Genomic DNA, 19387 nt, shown 5'->3' on the forward strand with positions numbered 1-19387 from the left:
ATGGGTTCTTTGGTTGCAGAGTGCAGGATGTTTTAATTGCAGCACGTGGGGTCTAGTTCCCTGACCAGGGATTGAACACGGGCCCCCTGTGCTGGGAGCTCGGAGTCTTAGCCGCTGGACCACCAGGGCAGTCCTGTACTGCTGATGTCATAGAGGCTTCCTTCTCGTACGCGTTTTCCTAGTTAATCGACTTACTGAGAAACACCATCCAAATCACAAAGGATGTTGTGTATTTATTTGCAGTCATTTAATCAGAAAGGTCTGAGACAGTATGGCTGAGGGGGAACAAAAGGTTAACTTTTGTAAAAAAAAAAAATAGCTCTTGATTGAATGTCTCTTCTTTCCCTCATCAGCAACACCAAGAATATCTCAGGTCACAGAGGCACCCCTTTATTGAAGCATGGTTTACTGCAGGAGAGGTGAGTTTCTGATTCCATTCCCAGCCCTGCAAGAATATCTGTGAAAGATTTGGGGCGAGCCTATTAAGCTTTCTGAAAGCGCTTTGCATAGAAAGTGGCTGGATACTCGAACTGTCGTATTGCTGAGTTCTGAATGCCCTAATGGTACAAGATTCTGGTTGTCGAAAATAACTAGAGAGGTAGTTGCTTTTTCATTCATTTGGTCATTTTAAGACAAATACAGTTGTTTTTTCTTCATTAATTCAATTAGCATATCATCTTGCCAGTCCTCATTTTTGTTATACCTATGCTGACTGTTTTATCATTGTTTAGGTAAGAATGTAATGGATTTTGTGGGGCATGTCATTTTCTAGTTATCATGAATACTGCATGGGAGTATTTGGATATGAAAAATGCATCTTTCTTGAGGGAAAATCTGTTGAGAGGCCTAGTAACTCAGTCTAATTACTTGAATTAAGGAAGTAAGAGGCCTTGGCAGTGACTTTGAACAACTTTCTTGACTTCCTGCAAAGAGGACCCTTTGCAGCCTTTTTGGAGAAGTTAGTAAAACTGAATCTGACATCACTACCTCTCAGCAAGTGGTTTGTTCTCAGGGTAGCAGGAGGAAATCGCCCCTGTCTGATAAGACACCAGTTGAAGAGTACGCATTCACTTCTTTCCTTCTTGATTCGGCCTTACAGAGAAACATTGGTTCGGAGATAACCATTATTTTGCCTTTCAGAAGGACGCATGCTGTCTCTCGGGAGTTTGGCTGATTTCCAGATATGACCATGTATCTGTGGCTTAAACTTCTGGCATTTGGCTTTGCCTTCCTGGACACCGCAGTGTTTGTTGCAGGTAAGCACAAGGAAATTCATATTTCCTTAGTAATTTGTGTGTGTGTCTGTGTGTAAAGACATTGGTTTGAAATAGACATAAAAGCAAGTGAGGTGTTGGTGACTGGAGGTGAGGAAGCCCTCTGTAAAACGGTCAAGGTCATTGTCCCTCAGAGAGACATGGCTCCCTGGGGGACAGAATACATTGTTTCTGTTTAAAAAGGCATACATGTTTGGCCGCAAAATCACCATTCCAAAGGCAAACATTGTCTATCTGTATCTTGGTTTACAAACTGTTCAAGGATATTACAACAGCAGTGTTGAAAGTCTGAAGATATCTGAATGACCAAAAAACTAAATTTTGGTCTTTTTAACAAAAACTGCATTTGTAAAAATCATAATATGGCTTTGTTTGCACACAAACCACTCCTTTTTTTTTTTTTTTTTCAGACCGGGGGTTTGCTTCCTCAAATTTTGATTATGGCCAAAATATTTTATTGAATACTTAAGTGTATGGTACTTAAAAAAATAAAAAGCAAACTTGGATATGGCATTAAAGAGTACCTTTTTGCAAAATTTTTATCACAAAATGTATTTTAAATCAAGGTTTTTGTTCCTTACAATCCTTTGAATGATTATTTCCTCTGAATACTCTTGCGGGGCCACCGCCCTTCCTGGGTGCTGGGTAAATCTTACAGCCTTGACGAGATAAAAATACTTAAACTCTTAAGAGTCATGTAGATGAGGCATTCTATAGGAAAATGTAACTGACTGGAGCTCCTGCATCTATTCAGCTTTAAGATCTTTGCACACTTCTGGCCCACTTAGTGGGCATTTCTCGAACGGTTGCAGTGTGGGTCATGAGTGCATTTCGGTTGATATTTAGTATGACTTCTTACGGTGGAGGATCGAAAAGCTTTTTAAAAAAATTATTATTGAAAGGATATTTGAAATGATATTTTTGCAGATTTCTAAAAAAGTTAAAAAAATGGGAAACATATTTAAAAAAAAATCTTGCTTATTGCAATTCGCTTTGAAATGCCTTTTAAAAAAATTTGCACCACTCTCCTTTTCTCTAAAAGGCAGGACAGAAGTTTTCTTTTGAACATGCTACACTGTTAATTTACATTCTGTGAAACTAAAGATAGTAGAAAGTAGTGTGTATATATATATATATTTTTTTTAACTGCAAAAATGGATTAAATATTTTTTATGTAGGTATAGCATTTTGTCTTAGTACAGAAAATGTTTATTAAGTTATCATTCCTATGAAGCTGGTTATCACAATTAAAGTATTATAAGGAATAATAATTTTCATAAGGTAATACATGGATTATCATGTCAGAGTAAATTTCCATTAAAATTTTCCCACAGAAACTGTTGCACAACTTTCTAAATGAGATATTTTGTGGGCCATAGAGCAAACTACCATAAAAATTTCAACTTCGCCTATTAAGGCTTTTTACTCTAAGACACATCTTTGAATTTATATTCAACATGAGAGTATAAAATGATCTAGAAACCGTTAAAGCAATTTTGCTGAATAGTTTGTACCATAGATAAATGAATAGGTGTACAAAGATTTATTTTGAGAGACCAAGTTTAACCTGAACTGCTCAGAGAAACACTAAGGGCAAACATTTTCTAACCTTCCTGTAACATATGCTCATTTTTGGGGAAAAAAATATAGATACAGTTATCTAGGTGGGCAAATCTTGTTTATCATACTTTGAAGTCCCAAGAGAGATTTTGTGATTCACTGCATAATTTGGGAAATTATTACTTCTTTCAATGATATATTTTCTTTTATTAGCAAGCTGTGAGCTGGAGTATATGTTTTATTTGAAGGTGTTAAATTGAGTTTAATGTTTATAAGAAATATTAGACATCAAATTTATATTGTGTATTCTAAACACATAAAGAAATAGAGCCAAATGGAGAGAGACATCAATGGATAAATTGATGCACAACTTGGATATGTTATTTAATCTCTAAAATGCAAATGTTGGCAAAGTTCAACTTTCCCAGAGCAGTCACAATGCTGGGCTGAGTTTTACATAAAAGTCAGTAATCTCTTTGCTCTGTGCCTCTTTGCTGAGATAACAGGAAACGAACATTTTGTTTAAATTTTCTAAATAATTCGCGGGGAGAGAGAGGGTTTCAAGAATGCAGGTAGAGATGAATGATCCCTGGCTTGAACAAAGTATGGCCAGGTTACAGCTTTGTACCGTCACAGCTATGAATGCAGGAATTATGTTGAGTTATGAGTCATAACAATTAAGAGTTGTTTCCTGGACATAGTTTTTCATTTTTCCATCGACAGAAAATAAATAGCTTATGTTACAAATGCGTACTTTGCCTTGCACACTTGCGGGAGTTCAGTCTAACTGTTAATGGAATTGGATTGGCAATCCTATTAAGGTCTAAATACAAGGTAGAGTTTTGGGGGTGTGGGGATGAAGACGTACCGAGTTTTCGGAAAGTATTTTTCCTAATACACATCTGCCTGGGATCCTTCTTGTTGCTAGGATTTGAAACGCGTTTGGTGAGGGGAAGGTAAGGTGAGGCTCGGGGTCTGCTTCCGTTTCCACCCTTGCTTCACGAGACGGAGCGCAGGGTCAGCGCACTCAGTACTGAGCTAGGTCCTTGCTGTGTTCTGGGCTACATGGTGTCCTTTTGCCAGTGATGGTCAACCTCTGTAAGAATACAGATGCTTCAACATGTCCATACACACACATGAACAGGCTAGTTATATGTGTGGGGGCTCTGTATGTAATATGTGCCAGTTATTTCATCACACATACAAACGTATATATGAGTATATAGCGGTTTCTCATCTGTCTACTGATTCTCCATATTTGCTTTTAACACTGTGGTTCTACAGGCCTCAATCTTTGGCCAGTTTTATTCTCATTGAGTGGACTCTGGGAGCTGGTGATGGACAGGGAGGCCTGGCGTGCTGCGATTCACGGGGTCGCAAAGAGTCGGACACAACCGAGTGGCTGAACTGAACTGAAACTCAGAGCTCCTTATCATCACCTGCTATGTACTAATGGTCCTTATTCTCTGTCTCCAGATTCAGCCCTTACACGGGTGAACCTACCTCCTTGCCTAAATGGAATCTTGTTCCATTGCCTTGGGTTTTTGCAAAAGAGAAAGTCTGAAATAATGTGTATTTAAATGGTCCCCAAGTCCTATCATTTTACTTTATAAAGATGTCTAAAATCTTTCCCCTCTTCTTCTCCATTGCCATCCCTTTCATTCGTGTCTTTATCACTTTTCACACTCATTGTAACGATCTCATCGTCTGTCCATTTCTTTTCACACCCTACAGCTTTAAAAATAGAAAATGAAAAAGGAAAACACCCTCGGACATCTCATCGCCTTGGTTTGCCTTCTAAACTCACTGCTGGGGCACTCCTCAGGGCGACAGGAGCTGGGCGGGGATATTTTTTCCTTTTAAGATGGACTAAAATAGAACAGGCAGGAGGCAGTTTCAACACCCTGCTGCTCTACTCTTGCTTCAGACCTCTAAGGTACTGTGCAGGTCCTGTTTTCCCTCTGAAGTTCTCTGCCATCACTCCTGCCACAAAATATCTCCACCATGATTCTATACATTTCATCACCCTTCCCTGTATAAAAAATGAAACCGTGTTTCACATACTGTTTCAATTTTTCGCTCTTAGCAATCAGTTCAGTTCAGTTCAGTCACTCCGTCGCCAGGCCTCCCTGTCCATCACCAGTTCCCAGAGTTTACTCAGACTCATGTCCATCGAGTCCGTGATGGCTCCAGCCATCTCATCCTCAGTCGTCCCCTTCTCCTCCTGCCCCGAATCCCTCCCAGCATCAGAGTCTTTTCCACTGAGTCAACTCTTTGCATGAGGTGGCCAAAGTACTAGAGTTTCAGCTTCAGCATCATTCCTTCCAAAGAACACCCAGGGCTGATCTCCTTTAGAATGGACTGGACCTCCTTGCGGTCCAAGGGACTCTCAAGAGTCTTCTCCAACACCACAGTTCAAAAGCATCAATTCCTCGGCACTCAGCCTTCTTCACAGTCCAGCTCTCACATCCACACATGAGCACAGGAAACTCCAGTACTTTGGCTCTTGGCATTCCTATTTACCAATCAGAGCATGCTTCCCGGTGTAACTTACATGAAAGCAGGAACCATCTTTTTGGTGCTTGATTTCTTCCCAGGTGCTGAAAAAGTAACGGGCATCTTTCTTTGGGGGGTGCATACCTGCAGATTATAACAGTAGAGAAATGAGGCGGGGGTAGGGGGAGGAGATGAGAAAAAAGTAAAGACAGAAAGAGGAGAAATAAAAGATGAAAAAACTAGACAGAGGCCAAGTGGAAGGATGGAGGCTGTTTGATAAAATGAACAATAAAATCAAACAATCAAGGTTAGATAAAATCATTTTAGATCTAAATCTTTACAGGCATTGCCTCCCCCTACCCCCATTTCCTTCTTTCATATCATTTTACTTTTTATCTGGAAAGAGCCTCTGATTTCTTAAAAATACAATGTTCAAGAATATTGTTCCTAAATTTTTCTTGACTTGCTCTTTTGGACATTCTTGTTAGAGCCATTTTGTTTGGTGGATCAGTTTTGTTCTTCAAATCCAGATGTCTCTGGGGCAAAAAGTAAGGACTAGGAAGGGAGGGACTCATGTGGCAGGGGTACACGGCCCCTGGGGTCTTGTCCAGCCTTTCCACAGACCCGAGTGGGCGGCACCTAGAGCACTGGGGCTGTTTCCAAGGATGGATGGAATACAGCTCACCTTGTCAGCCTCACCACCTGTGCACAGCAAGCCTGGAGGAGTCTGAGCATTACTTCTTCCTGGATAATGTGACACTGAATTTCGGTCTGAGCAGGTGAAGAGCAGAGATTTGTAGTCAGGTTGATCAAATTTGTTACTGAAAGTCTAGTGTGAACATTGCAAGGTTTTGTTTTCAGACCCTGTGTGTGTAAGGCAATGGTGCAGAGAAAGAAATTCGTCTTCAGGGCAGTTCCCTGCTTGTTTTCAGTCGTCTTCTATGTTTATGAGAATTGTTAGGAGAGAAAACAATGGAATTTAACTTAACCTCAGTTTAAACTTAATTTTAATCTTGTCTAGTTTTTTTCATTATAAGGGACCCAACCACATCAAAGCTGCCTAACACTACAGAATTAATGCTATGACGTTTACAAGCATAAAGATATTAGTAGTAGTCTTATAAGCAATGAGGAGTTACTATATAGCACAGGGTGCTATATTCAATATCTTGTAATAACTTATAATGGAAAATAATCTGAAAAAATCACTGAATCACTTTGCTGTGCACCTGAAACTAAAACAATATTATAAATCAACTGTACTTCAATTAAAAAAAAAAAAAAAACAAAGATAGTAGTCTTATGGAAGGATAAAGAAAAAAAATATGGCAGGTTATTCATTTAAAAATACCATGTGATATCTATTTTTACATACTTCTGAAACACATAGAAGTAAATATAGAAATTACTTGTTTTTTTTTACACAGCTACTGCTACTACTACTGCTAAGTCGCTTCAGTCGTGTCTGACCCTGTGCGACCCCAGAGACGGCAGCCCACCAGGCTCCGCCATCCCTGGGATTCTCCAGGCAAGAACACTGGAGTGGGTTGCCATTTCCTTAACCCAACTGATATTTAGATTAGAAACTATTTAATTATCTCCTAAAATCTTTACTATGCATCCCTTTAACCTCTAATATATACATCAATATATTACTTAAATTTCAGTCTCTCAAGAGCTTGGGGAATGGCTCTTGTAAGCAGAATATTATATGTTCAGATATAACAATAGAAACAAGGAAAATAAAGAAACGGAAAGCTTCCTACTCTTTCAGCTGGGACAAACATAAGCAAACAGAAAGTCAGTGTTGGTGAAGTCCTCAAGAACTGTTCACGTCCCATCACTGTACCTATCGCTGATTCATTTTGAAAAGATAATCAGGAAGATTGTCAATGCTTTTATTAGGTTCTTTACTGACGGCCCAAACTGAAGCAAACGTTAACATCTTTTATGGTGCATAGTTATACAGTGTTGAAAACCAAACATTCGTTTCCTGTTAAAAATGAGACACACGGATCTGAAGTGAAAAAAATTTGCCTTACTAAAACTTCAGTTTCTCCTGTAAGCGTACTGCAGGTGTGATAAAGTTGTAACTGCGTGTCGTGGTATCTAAATGAAAAAATTGTCATTCATATACTTAAAAATTTACCTTCAATCAAAATGTGATTGACTGGAGGAAATTCATCAACTCCCTGAAAAAGTGATCTTCTGGAGCAGAGCCTAAGGGCTGAGGGCACCTCAATGGCCTGCTCATTTCCTAGTGTTGGGAAATGAGCTGGCCAAGTGCACTTAGCAAAAATCCCTGATGGATAAGAAGAATCTCTGTGTTGTTCATTAAAAAAAGTGTCCCGGCAGTCATGAAAAGGGATTAGAGACACATGTATAAGTGATGGTGTTAAGAGATGTTATCAAAGGGGCAATATCAAGGGAATAAAGTGCGGTCAGTGTATTTTAAATATGTCTACTTAAAGGGAAAAAACCCAATCCTTCATTTATTGATAAAAGAGACATATTAAGCATCATAGAAAGTGAGTCAGGACCCATTCTAAGTTGGAGAAGACCATGGCAGGTGGAATGATAAATACACTGGAAATCAAATTCTATGAATTGTATCATCTGGGTCCAATCATTTTCCACTTCTGATCCACAGTTTACTCATCTATAAACCGTCATTGGCATGAAAAGTGATAATCTTGTCAAAATGCTTTGAAAACGATGAGACCCTCTGCAAAGTTGAAAATTCCATTTATAATCCCATGCAGTCAGCACACAGCTCTTCTCCATTGAAATATGGGTCCAAGTCATACTTCTTCCTTGGAGGGTCTGAGAAGGTGAAGTTGGAGACTGTGTGGCAGAGGAATAAACCCTTAGGAATCTTTGAATGTTTTAAATTTCGTATCCCCTGTTTTAGAGGTTTGCAAACTCCTCTGGATTCTCCTTCTTGATTTATAGATTCGTCCTGTATCACAGCTCTGCTCCAGAGTCTTATTTCTTACTGCAACCATAGCCTAGAACCTTGCTTTCCCTCAGATCCCATTAGGACTGTCTTTGTAAAAGGCAAAACTCACCTTCGCTTCATGCCTTCTTCAGAGCCTCCCAGAGGGGTGGAGAACATAGTGATCCTGTGATTTTGATCTCAGGAGTGTTTTGACTCAACATTTATGAATATAAACATTAAATTAGAATATACCAACATTTTTGAATTTTCCTTGAAAACAGATTTCATGCAAAAATCTCCCTCCATTAAGCCAATTTAATTCTGTATTTTTTATATAACTTAATTGAATCATTACCAGTGTTTCCATTTTTATTTTACTGAACTAAAGTTCAACAGCATCAGTTTTCATGTAGCTTTTACAATTGTTATTAAATTCATGAATTGATTTTTATTCACATCATATTTACTGATTATAGTTTATGCCTGTGGGAATTTTTCCTTTATGGCTATTGTTTTTCTTTTTTTTTTCTTTCTAAGTGTAATTTTTCTTGTCAAGCAATATACGTGCTTAGTCGCTCAGTTGTATCTGACTCTTTGCGACCCCACAGACTATAGCCCACCAGGTTCCCTGTCCATGGGATTCTCCAGGCAAGAATACTGGAGTAGGTTGCCATGCCCTCCTCCAGGGGATCGTCCCAACCCAGGGATAGAACCAAAGTCTTCTGCATTGCAAGAGGATTCTTTACCGTCTGAGCCACCAGGGAGGCCCTATTATTTTTCCAAGTGTGATTTTTCCTGTCGAGCAGTACGGATCTACATTCCCCAAAAGGCTTTAGTTTTTCTATGCAGCCAGAAACAACATTTCCTGTGTGCAGTTTTAGACACTATGATTTCTTGCTTTCTTTTTTCCCATTTCAAAGTCACATAAAATGTAATTTATGTGATATAATTTTTCACTTTTGTCAAATTTTAGGTTGGGCAGTACTAGCCATCATCAGATCTGTTTTGTGTTGATACCTCTATTTGTAACACCCATTTTGTGATTGAGAGCTCTTTTACCAAGCTTCCTTTGAGACTGGGAGTTTTTTTTATTTCTCAGGTAGCCAATGGAAACTTTAGAAACACTGATTGGACTGTTGTACAGTCTAGCATTATTATGTGTTAATTCTCATTTGTTTGTGCCAACTTCTTAATAACTGGTGGAGCAAAAGATAAATAGAACAATCAACAGAAGTTAAAAATGTTCTCGAGACACCATGGAAAGTGAAGTAAAAGAATGAAGTGTCTAATTGGCTTCCCTGGTGGCTCAGATGGTAAAGTATCTGCCTGTAATGTGGGCGACCAGGGATCGATCCCTGAGTCTAGAAGATCCCCTGGAGAAGGAACTGGCAAGCCACTCAAGTATTCTTGCCTGGAGAATCCCACGGACAGAGGAGCCTGGCAGGCTACAGTCCACAGGCTCACAAAGTCTTGGACATGCCTGAGCGACTAACACACGAGCACCCTCCTCTGTTCTCTGTGCGTTTAGGAGAAATGAAAGCAGTTAGCACAGCACACACGGTTCTCGGGGAATCCCTCTAGATTTCTCCAGCTGCATCTGGAGCCACGTTGTGACATGCACTGAATACTCTTGTCACTTCCATTTTCCCAAAATACAGTGTTTTCCTGCCTGCAAGCTGTTGCAACTCTCCTCCACTGCGCTTTCTTCCCTCCATAATGTTTTTAAATTGGGCAAAGTATAATTGCTCTTCAAAATTTAGTTCTAAGGTCACCTCCTCCGGCAGCCCTCCTGGACTTCCCCTGGTCTTCTGCGCCTTTCACACTTGGGTAGGTCCTCTTCTGAGCCGGAGGTCTGTTTCTCTGGCTGTTTCTCACCGCTGCTGGTGAGCTCTGGTAGGTTTTCAGCAGGTCTCTACTCATTTACCAGAGTTGAATGGTCCAACCCAGCTCTGTCCTTGGAAAGTACTTAAGTCATAGAAAAGAGCTGGATTGATTGCCCTTTTGTTGTTGTTGTTCCTTAAGTGAATTATTCATAGAAAAACTTCTATGTGATACAAAATTTCAAGAAATAGATCAAAGAAAAAAAAAAATTCTTAAACTCCTTGCTAGTATTTTTTCTTTCTTTCCTGCTGTTCCTCTCTTTCAGTCACATGCTATGTATAAAACTGCATATCCCATTTTTTTTCCACAGATGAACCACGATTATTCTAGACAACTTGAGAAATGCAGAAATCAATACATAAGGAAATAAAAACCAGTTACCAATACCCATCACCTAAACACTTTCTGAGTATTTCATTTTACCAGACTAGTGAACCCTATTTACTTATTCATGCATTCACTAATGAATGTTCGGTGAGGGTTTCCCCTGTACCGTGAGTTGGGAATACCGTACTCCATGGCTTTCCTTGTGTAGTCTGTGAACTCCATGTGGCACTGCAGCTTAGGGAGAAGGTTTTACATCTTTCAGAGTCTTTTCTTTTTTTTGGTTCCACCTTGTGGCATTAGGGATCTTGCTTCCTGGGCTAGGGATTGGACCCAAGCCACCTTCAGTGGGAGCATGGAGTCTTAACCACTGGACACCAAGGAAGTCCCTAAATCTTCCAAATTCTTCATAAGCTGTCTCCATAAAGTAATAGTTCAACTCGTAACAGATAATTATTTGTGTTCTCAATCTTTTACAAATGATAAATTATTCCTTTAAAATCTACATATAGTACATTATTTAAATAAAAATTCTATTCTTGCCAGGCTACATTTAGGACCCATTCCAACCAGGTTTCTTCAGCAGGCTTTTGGTTATGGAAATTTTGGGGCTGCCACTGAGTTGTATAGATTAGTATTAGATATTTAATCAATCAAGGTGATAGACGTACGGAGGAGCTAGCCAACGGTATCAATTTGTTTCGGTTTATGATTTAAACTGAAAATAAAATATTTACTTGGAGAGGAAGTTTAGACATACACACACTCACACACACACACACAAATCCTCCACTGTTTTTGGTGATCTTTCACAGTAATTTTCTAAGGTCACCCCCTCATAAAGAGTGGGAGTTGTGATTTCGTTTATCAAATTTTTATTATTTTTTTTTTAGCCATGCCATGTGGCATGTGGGAATCTTATTTCCCTGACCAGGTATTGAATCTGTGCCCCCTGCATTGAGAGCATGGAGTCTTCCCACTGGACCACCAGGGAAATCCAGGGTTGTGATTTCAGACTGAGGCTGTCTGATTCTAGGTTTATTTTTCCATCCTTCCTAATGGTCAGCTTAAAGAGCAGGGACACTTGCACATGGCTGCCTGGTGATGGGCAGCTCACACCAAGACTGAGGAGGCAGTGCTTAGAGGTTATTTGGGTGAGATACACATTAATCCACATCTACCTGACTTAGCTCCATGAGTGAGCCATTGTACCCTGAGCCGCTTCCGTGTCATTAGCGAGATCTAAGACTATCTCTTATGAAAAGCAAAAAGACATCTTTGATTAATTGGTCCTAACTATGAATACTGATGCCATGTTAATAATGCAAGACTGGTGTATGACCCTTGTCTTGAAATAGTGGTTGACAAGAGCGTAGCACCAATTCTGACTGGAGCTGAGTGACAGAATGGAAATACTGGATTTTCCCCATACCTAATTTGGTTTTGATATTGTATAAAGTGAAAGCTATTGAATAATTTACAGAAGTATCTAGAATTTTTTTTTTTTTTTTTTGCTTTTGAAGTTTGAAGCAAGGGAAGTAACTTGACCTTTGCTAAACACTTTGATCATGGAAAACATATGAGGTTCTCGTCTCATTCCAGGAAGTGTAGACACCAGATTATCTTTTCGTGGTCATCCCAGAGGCATAGTAAATGAATCAGGTGGAGCATTCTTGCAGTTTGCTACTCCAGGAATAAGTTGATGATAACTTAAAGGAAAGTAAAGAAAAAAATATATTTATTGTTTGGTTGCCTTGATGAATGTAGGCTGCCCATCAGATAATTCAGGCCAAATATTGTACTCTGACTTCTCAGACTTTGGTTTCTTAACCCCTTTTGGGTTACTAAACCAAGACTTTAACTTTTCCCTAATAAACCCTGTCTCTCTGCTTTTCGGTGGTCCGTGGTTTTATTTTCTTAATTTGCTTATTGATTCTTCAGGTGTGATCAAGATCTATACTCATGAAAAAAGCATAAAGACAGTGGAAGACACCAGTTCAGAGTTTTGACTGTGAGAGGAAGTGATGATATGAGGGAGGTAGATGAGGACGAGAAAAGGGTCGGGAAGTTGACAGAAGAAATTTAAAGAGATAATACTAGACATTATCAATACAAGCTAGACATTATCAATACATGCTTAAAAATTTATGAGTTCTCAAACCCCCTCTCCGTGTCACCACTTGTATTTCATTCTTTTACACTTCTGCCAAGTTTATAGGGGCAATTCCCCCACCCCCATATTCCTTTCTTTTAATATTTACTTTTCTGGTTCACTAGTAAATTTCATCTTTACTAGTAACTAGCGGTTAAACTTCATCTTTGAAACCATTTATATTTGCCCATATACATTGCCATTGCCACCTTTTTCCCTGTTGATTTTGAAGAACTTGAATATTGCAGATAGATAAACCTGCTTATTACTAGTTAAAAAAGAGATGATACTAAAAATGTTGGATTCAGGCAAGTTCTACTTTTAAAGTGCTGAAGAAATTAACCTTTGCCATCTTGCCTAGACTTCATTCTGAGCTTTCCAACTACGAAACATGAGGAAAATTACCTCTTAAATTCTCAGCTTCATTATCTGTACAGTGGGAATCATGGCAGCCGTTATTAAATGAGACAATTTACTCATTGATTTAATTGTTTTTAGAGTCCCTACTATGTGCCAGAAAAGTGCTGACATAGAGGTAAACGCACCAGGAATAAAAATAGTGGTAAATAGTGGTAAATACAACTTTCTTGAAGCCTCCATCTTAGCAAGAAAGATAACAGAAAACCAAATACATAACTGAGAACATGCAGATGTTGATGAGTGTTGGGAAGTGAAGCAGTGTGATATGACCCCCATCAGGTGGGCGTGAATGGACCTTCAGACAGAGTGATCAAGGAAGGCTTCTTTGAGGAAGTGTCATCAAGCTCCTTGTCAGCCGCCAAGAATATAAAGATTCATGTGAAGAGCAACTGGCAGGTGCAAAGACCCTTTGGAAAAAGCAAACAATGGATGGGCTCACGGCCCAGAAAGGAGGTGAGAGGCTTGCAGTGTGGCAGGTGCAGAGGGAGTACTGAGGTGTGCTGAAGAGGGAGAGAGCAGCAGGAGGCGCAGGCTCCCGGCACCTCCTGGGGGTGGAAAGAGTGTGGCCTCACCCTGAGTGCAATGAGAAGAAGCCATTTGGAATTTTCCCACAGAAAATGACCTAGCCTCTTTTCTCTCTTCAGAAACTATCCTGGTGCTGTGGGGAGAGCAGGCTGGAGATGAGACAAGTCTGGGGACTAGTTAGCACCAGGCGAGATGGCAGAAGGGAGAATCTGGGCTGAGTGTTGATAGTAACAGAAAGGAGAGATTTGCACAGGGTCTGGAGAAGTTGCGGTGTGAAAAGGAAGTAAGACGTCGTGCAGAATGACTCATTATTTTCCCCATGAGCAGTGAAGACGGGAAACATCCCAGGAGGAGGCAGACAATCCAGGGCCTATTTTGTCCGTGCTTGAATTCTCATTAGACATCCATCTAGAGATGTGGAGAAGTCAGCTGGAGTTAAATTAAGCGTAGGGGTCTCCCTGTTTAATGCGATTGACATATGTGCCCTGTTGGTCCTCTGTGACTAATGAGAACCTACCGTATATCATGGGGAGCTCTGCCACTGCTCTGCGGTGACCTAAATGGGAAGGGAATTCAGAAAAGAGGAGACACAGATGTGGGGGCTTCCCTGGTGGCGCAGATGGTAAAGAATCTGCCTGTAATGCAGGAGGCCCAGGTTTGGTCCCTGAGCTGGGAAGAGCCCTTGGAGAAGGGAGTGACCACCCACTCCAGTATTCTTGTCTGGAGAATTCCATGGACAGAGGAGCCTGGTGGGCTGCAGTCCATGGGTTCACAAAGAATTGGACATGACTAACACACACACATACACACACACGTGTATATATGTATATACATGTATATGTATCTATTATAATAAAGCATATATATATATATATATCTGATTCACTTTGCTTTATCACAGAAACTAACAAATACTACAAAGCAGCTATACTCCAATAATTTTTTTTTTTAAGACTAAGGGGCTCATTAGGTCTTGATCGGAGGCTTAACTTTGGGATTCACTGTGTGCATACGAATTCAGAGCTGAGGGACTGACTCTGAGACACCGGGAAGAACGTTCAGGTGGAGAAGGACCGGGGACTCGAAGCTGAGGCCTGGTGCACCATGTTTGAAGGGGTTGGCAGGAGGGTTTAAGAGAAGAATGTGAGAAGGGGTAGCTAGTGGGAAAATGGAGAATGTTTTGCTTCGGATGTTGAAAAAAAGAAGTGATGATTGTGAAAGGCTTAACATGTTTGCTGGCATGTAATAAGAATCCAGTAAATCCCATTAGAAATCCCAATTCATGATGCCTCTTGAAAGGTTATTGATAAGAGATTATGAATTCACTAATTATTGTCAAATATCCCCATTTGACTTGAATATTATCACAAAAATAAATGTGAATGAAGTTATAATAATATTTAGAAACATGGTATATTTAATATCACATATATGTGTTATATGTGATATATTAAATATCAAATATCTCACATATCATATGTATAGCTTGCTGGCTTAGCTATTAAAAAAGAAAGGTACAATAGTTTTTAAGTAAAAACTATGTAAAATGTATTGAGAACTTAATAAATTAAGAATTTAACTCAAAAAACAATGCTCTGTTGAGTCTATTGTGGGGACTTTGTTTTGATGCTTACTGATAAAAAAATCTTTTAAATACTATTTAAGGCAATACTTGGACAGGTTGTGGTGGGTTGTTGGGAGTGAATTTGTTACATTAAAGGCTGCTTTCTTTTTTTGAAATATAGTTTATTTATATTATTGTGTTAGTTTCAGGTGTACAGTAAAGTGACCCAGTTATATATATTTTATTTTCCACTACAGATTATTATAAGATATTGCATATTATTCCCTGAGTTAGACCATAAATCCTTGTTGCTTATCTATTTTATGCATAGTAGTGTGTATCTGCTAATCCTATGATTTATCCTTCTGTCTTCCCTTTCCTTTTGGTAAGCATAAGTATGTTTTCTATGTCTATGAGTCTATTTCTGTTCTGTACATAGATTCATTTGCATTATTTTTTTATATTCTACATAGAGGTGACATCATATAGCATTTGTCTTCCTCTATAAGAGGCTTATTTCCAACTCAAATTGTAAATCTTTCATTTCCTTGAGAAAAGTGAAAACAGTTGGTGATACCATAGTCTTGTACCAGGTGGAACTAACAGCCTTGATAACTCTGCAGCATACACACGAGGATTTGTCCTTTCGAGACCACACAAAAATAAAATCTTAATTTCAGGCTTAGAGGTTTTCTTACAGGTAAATCTTTAGAGGAGCTTATTTTTGGACTCACTGGTAGTTAACTAGCAAGAAAAGTAGTGCTGACCAAATACTGCTCTCAACATTTTATAAACGTGATCTCCTGCAACAGGCACACAGCCGTTATCAAGTCTGGCTCATACTTGTGGTTGTTCATTTGTTTCCCAAAATTCATCGTAAGAGCTACTGGCTGTCCTGTGCTAAGAGCGAATAGGTAGACTCCCCCTTGGCTGCTGTTCTGGTTTTAAGTACAAAGCCTGAGAAGGAAGGAGCCCAGGGCCCCTCCCGTGTGCCCGGAGCGGCAGGATGAGCTGCCTGTGCCACGCTGCTCTTTGATGTCCCTTTCTACACTTTCTGTATTCAGAATCCTGCAGACTCTCAAATCAATGCTCCGACAATCCTCGGTCTCTAGTCTTAATAGAGGACAGCGGAATTATTAATAAGATTAAACCCAAAGTGCAAGTAATAGAGATATTATCACATTTAGTGTTGTGGGATGGTGTCTCACTTAAGTTGAAAGACAGGCACGTCGAATGTCTGGGTCATTTACTGTGATCCCAATAATGAAGTCATACCGAAAAGGCTCAGCACAGGAGATAGTTGTAGGGCCTTCTCTTCTGGCCCTGCTGTATCTTCGTTCAGGTATAAAGCATAGTTTAGGCACAACTGCTTCATCACACGTGCACGCAAGGTTGGGGTTGGGGGAGAGGGAATGAGAGAAAGAGGACCAAAGTACTGTAAGCAGTCTCTTCCTACAGGGGCATAGATGATCATGCTTGTGACTTTTGCATCAGTCAATCAGAAAGCCTAGCTGCTGTAAGTGGAGAAGGCAATGGCAACCCACTCCAGGACTCTTGCCTGGGAAATCATTTGGACGGAGGAGCCTGGTGGGCTGCAGTCCATGGGGTCTCTAGGAGTCGGACATAACTGAGCGACTTCACTTGCACTTTTCACTGTCCTGCATTGGAGAAGGGAATGGCAACCCACTCCAGTGTTCTTGCCTGGAGAATCCCAGGGACGGGGGAGCCTGGTGGGCTGCCGTCTCTGGGGTCTCACAGAGTCGGCCACGACTGAAGCGACTTAGCAGCAGCAGCAGCAGCTGCTGTAAGACCATCCACTTGTGTGTAAGGAGTAGGGTGAGAAAGCCTGGAACAACCAAGTAATCCATTTTCAGAGGTATTAGCTCAGTGATGGAGCAAGTATGACTTTATTTGCCCATTTTTTTAAAGGATAAAAGTTTGAATGAAGGGAATGACTTTCCATCTAAATAAAAGAGAACTCGAAACAACTTTCCATGTGAGCAGCTGTGATGCTGGTTTGCTCACTGGTAACTTGAGAACAAATGGAACCCACAAGTCTACAGATTTGAGAGAGGGAGGTTCTTACAGAGAGGAAGACCATTTTCAGGGTGACTTACAACTCAAACTCACCAAAGCCTTTGCAATACAAGAGGATCCCTGTTCTCAGAATAGAAGGCGATGCTACATTGAGGGCCTCTAGAAGGTGCTGATGAAAGAACCACAGGGGATGGCCAGTGCAGGGTCAGAGACAAGTAGAACCTCAGCATCCTGGACGTGGAACAAGTCAGATAGAGTATGAGCAGAACTTCAAAGCTGAGGAAATAGAATCACAAAAGCACCTTTAGTTGTCAAATGTAAAATTTGTGCCAGCTCTGTCACATTCTATTTTTCAGGAGTGCTGCAAAACTAAAGATATTGTCTATTAACATCAATTTAACTTTACATGTTTTCCCCATCTAGCTTAATCAATTTGCAAAACAAAAAAAGTGCATTAGGCTCAAGGAATCCAAAATGACTTTTGTGATCCTCAACAGAATGCCTTCTCTTAAACTAAATGTCAAAATGTACTTTCTAAGTACGGGGTGGTTACAGAGAGTGAACGAGAAAGCACTTCATAAAGTGCAGTGAAATGAAGTCATAGAAGGAATTCTTTCAGAATTTGGAAAGCCGTGAGGGAGTAGGAAGTTCTGTTATTACTGTAATCATTATTAGCTCTCTTTTGGTTTTTCACTTTATGAATCGGAATAAAAGTTGAAATCTTGATTTAAAAAATAAGAAATGTTCTCATATTAATCTATAAATCGAACGGAAATATGGAATATTCAGCCACTGTCAGTGTGTACACCTCATATTAATCTATAAATCGAACGGAAATATGGAATATTCAGCCACTGTCAGTGTGTACACCTATTTTGTGATCAAACTATTCTATAAATATCTGTATTTGCTAAAGACCAATGGACTAAAGAAAAGAAAAAAAAATCAGTGCAACCCACAAAGCATTGGTTTTGTGGAATATTTGCTCTGATATCTGTTTTGTCAGTTTTTGAAAGAAAATTCTTATCATGGATCTACATTTTTTTTTTTGCTAAAAGAGTAATCTTTATATTTTAAACTGAAGTGTTTTATAATGTTATTTCTGAAAAAGAAATCCTGCGTCTTTTAATTCACCCTTTATTCCATTCCACATTGAATGTAGAAAATATTGTTACAGTTCTCTTAAAACTAAAGCTTAATTCATTTAAAAATCTAATTTGGCTTTCCTTGTCCATGAATTTTATCAGAAGCAACACTTCTTAAGGCTATCAGATACCATAGCCCGCCTTTCTTTCTAGGCTTCCATTTTATGGGCTGAACATCTGGATTTGATGGGCAGGAAAATATTTCCTTCCGCTGACTTTTTAAATAATCATTTCTTACAGATGCACATGCCTCATGTCTGTTAATAAAATGGACATGACTTTCATATCTACTGTTTTAACATAGTGAATTATGGAATTTTCAATGACTTCTTTAAAACTAAATACCCTTTAAAATTCCTTATAAAAACAATATTAAGAGCCACTCTAAAAAGTATTAGGACCACAGATGTTTTCCTTTAGAGTGTTAATTGATTTAAGATTCATCAAAATGTTGTTAAAACCTCCAGAGGTCAACAATAATGATAGCACATGGGTCAGATTAAAATTCTTTTTGTACAAAAAAAGAGAGAGAGAAATGGTAGCTCATTTAATTCTGATTAAAAAATTAACTAGTGGGAAAATTAACAGCAGTCTGACATCTAAAAATGCCATTTGCCCTTTTTTTTAATAAAGAAAGAGGATTTAAAATTAGGACTTAAAAGTTACATGGTAACCCTCCCCCCCCCCCAAAAAAAAATTTATGTATACAGGTTACAGGTAATAGTTTTGTTTTTAGTGAACAGAGGAGAACTATACATTTTTAAAAAATCCCTTGTCCTCTTTTACAGTTGTAGCAATTAACCTACTGAGTGTTTTAGTCTTCAAAATAGAGCACATAACAAGCACCATTAACCCCACTTTTGCTCTAAATGCATGAGTATGAGAATTAAGTACTGATTAATTTTTCTTATCTATATTATCAAAGTTACTGATAATTAAGATCAGTGAAGGTTTTGGGGGACTTTTATCTCAGGAAATATATCGTGGATTTTATCTGTCAAGCAAATTCCATTAACTGGGTAGCAACATCTTGCTGAGTACATGACTGATTTTCTTGTGTTTTCCTATCCT

The 19387-nt window shown here is 39.2% G+C and overlaps 1 protein-coding gene across 1 annotated transcript in view; it reads left to right on the forward strand.

Moving 5' to 3' along the window:
* The first annotated feature begins 1140 nt into the window (after positions 1-1140).
* Positions 1141-19387, forward strand: part of PTPRC (protein tyrosine phosphatase receptor type C) — a 134738-nt gene continuing 116491 nt past the window's right edge. The window contains exon 1 of the mRNA XM_068985975.1: positions 1141-1256. Within this exon, the coding sequence (XP_068842076.1) occupies positions 1184-1256 (73 nt within the window). The 5' untranslated portion in view covers positions 1141-1183. The remainder of the gene's footprint in view (positions 1257-19387) is intronic.

The sequence above is a fragment of the Capricornis sumatraensis genome, chromosome 14 (genome assembly GCF_032405125.1).
Source record: "Capricornis sumatraensis isolate serow.1 chromosome 14, serow.2, whole genome shotgun sequence".
Taxonomy (NCBI): domain Eukaryota; kingdom Metazoa; phylum Chordata; class Mammalia; order Artiodactyla; family Bovidae; genus Capricornis; species Capricornis sumatraensis.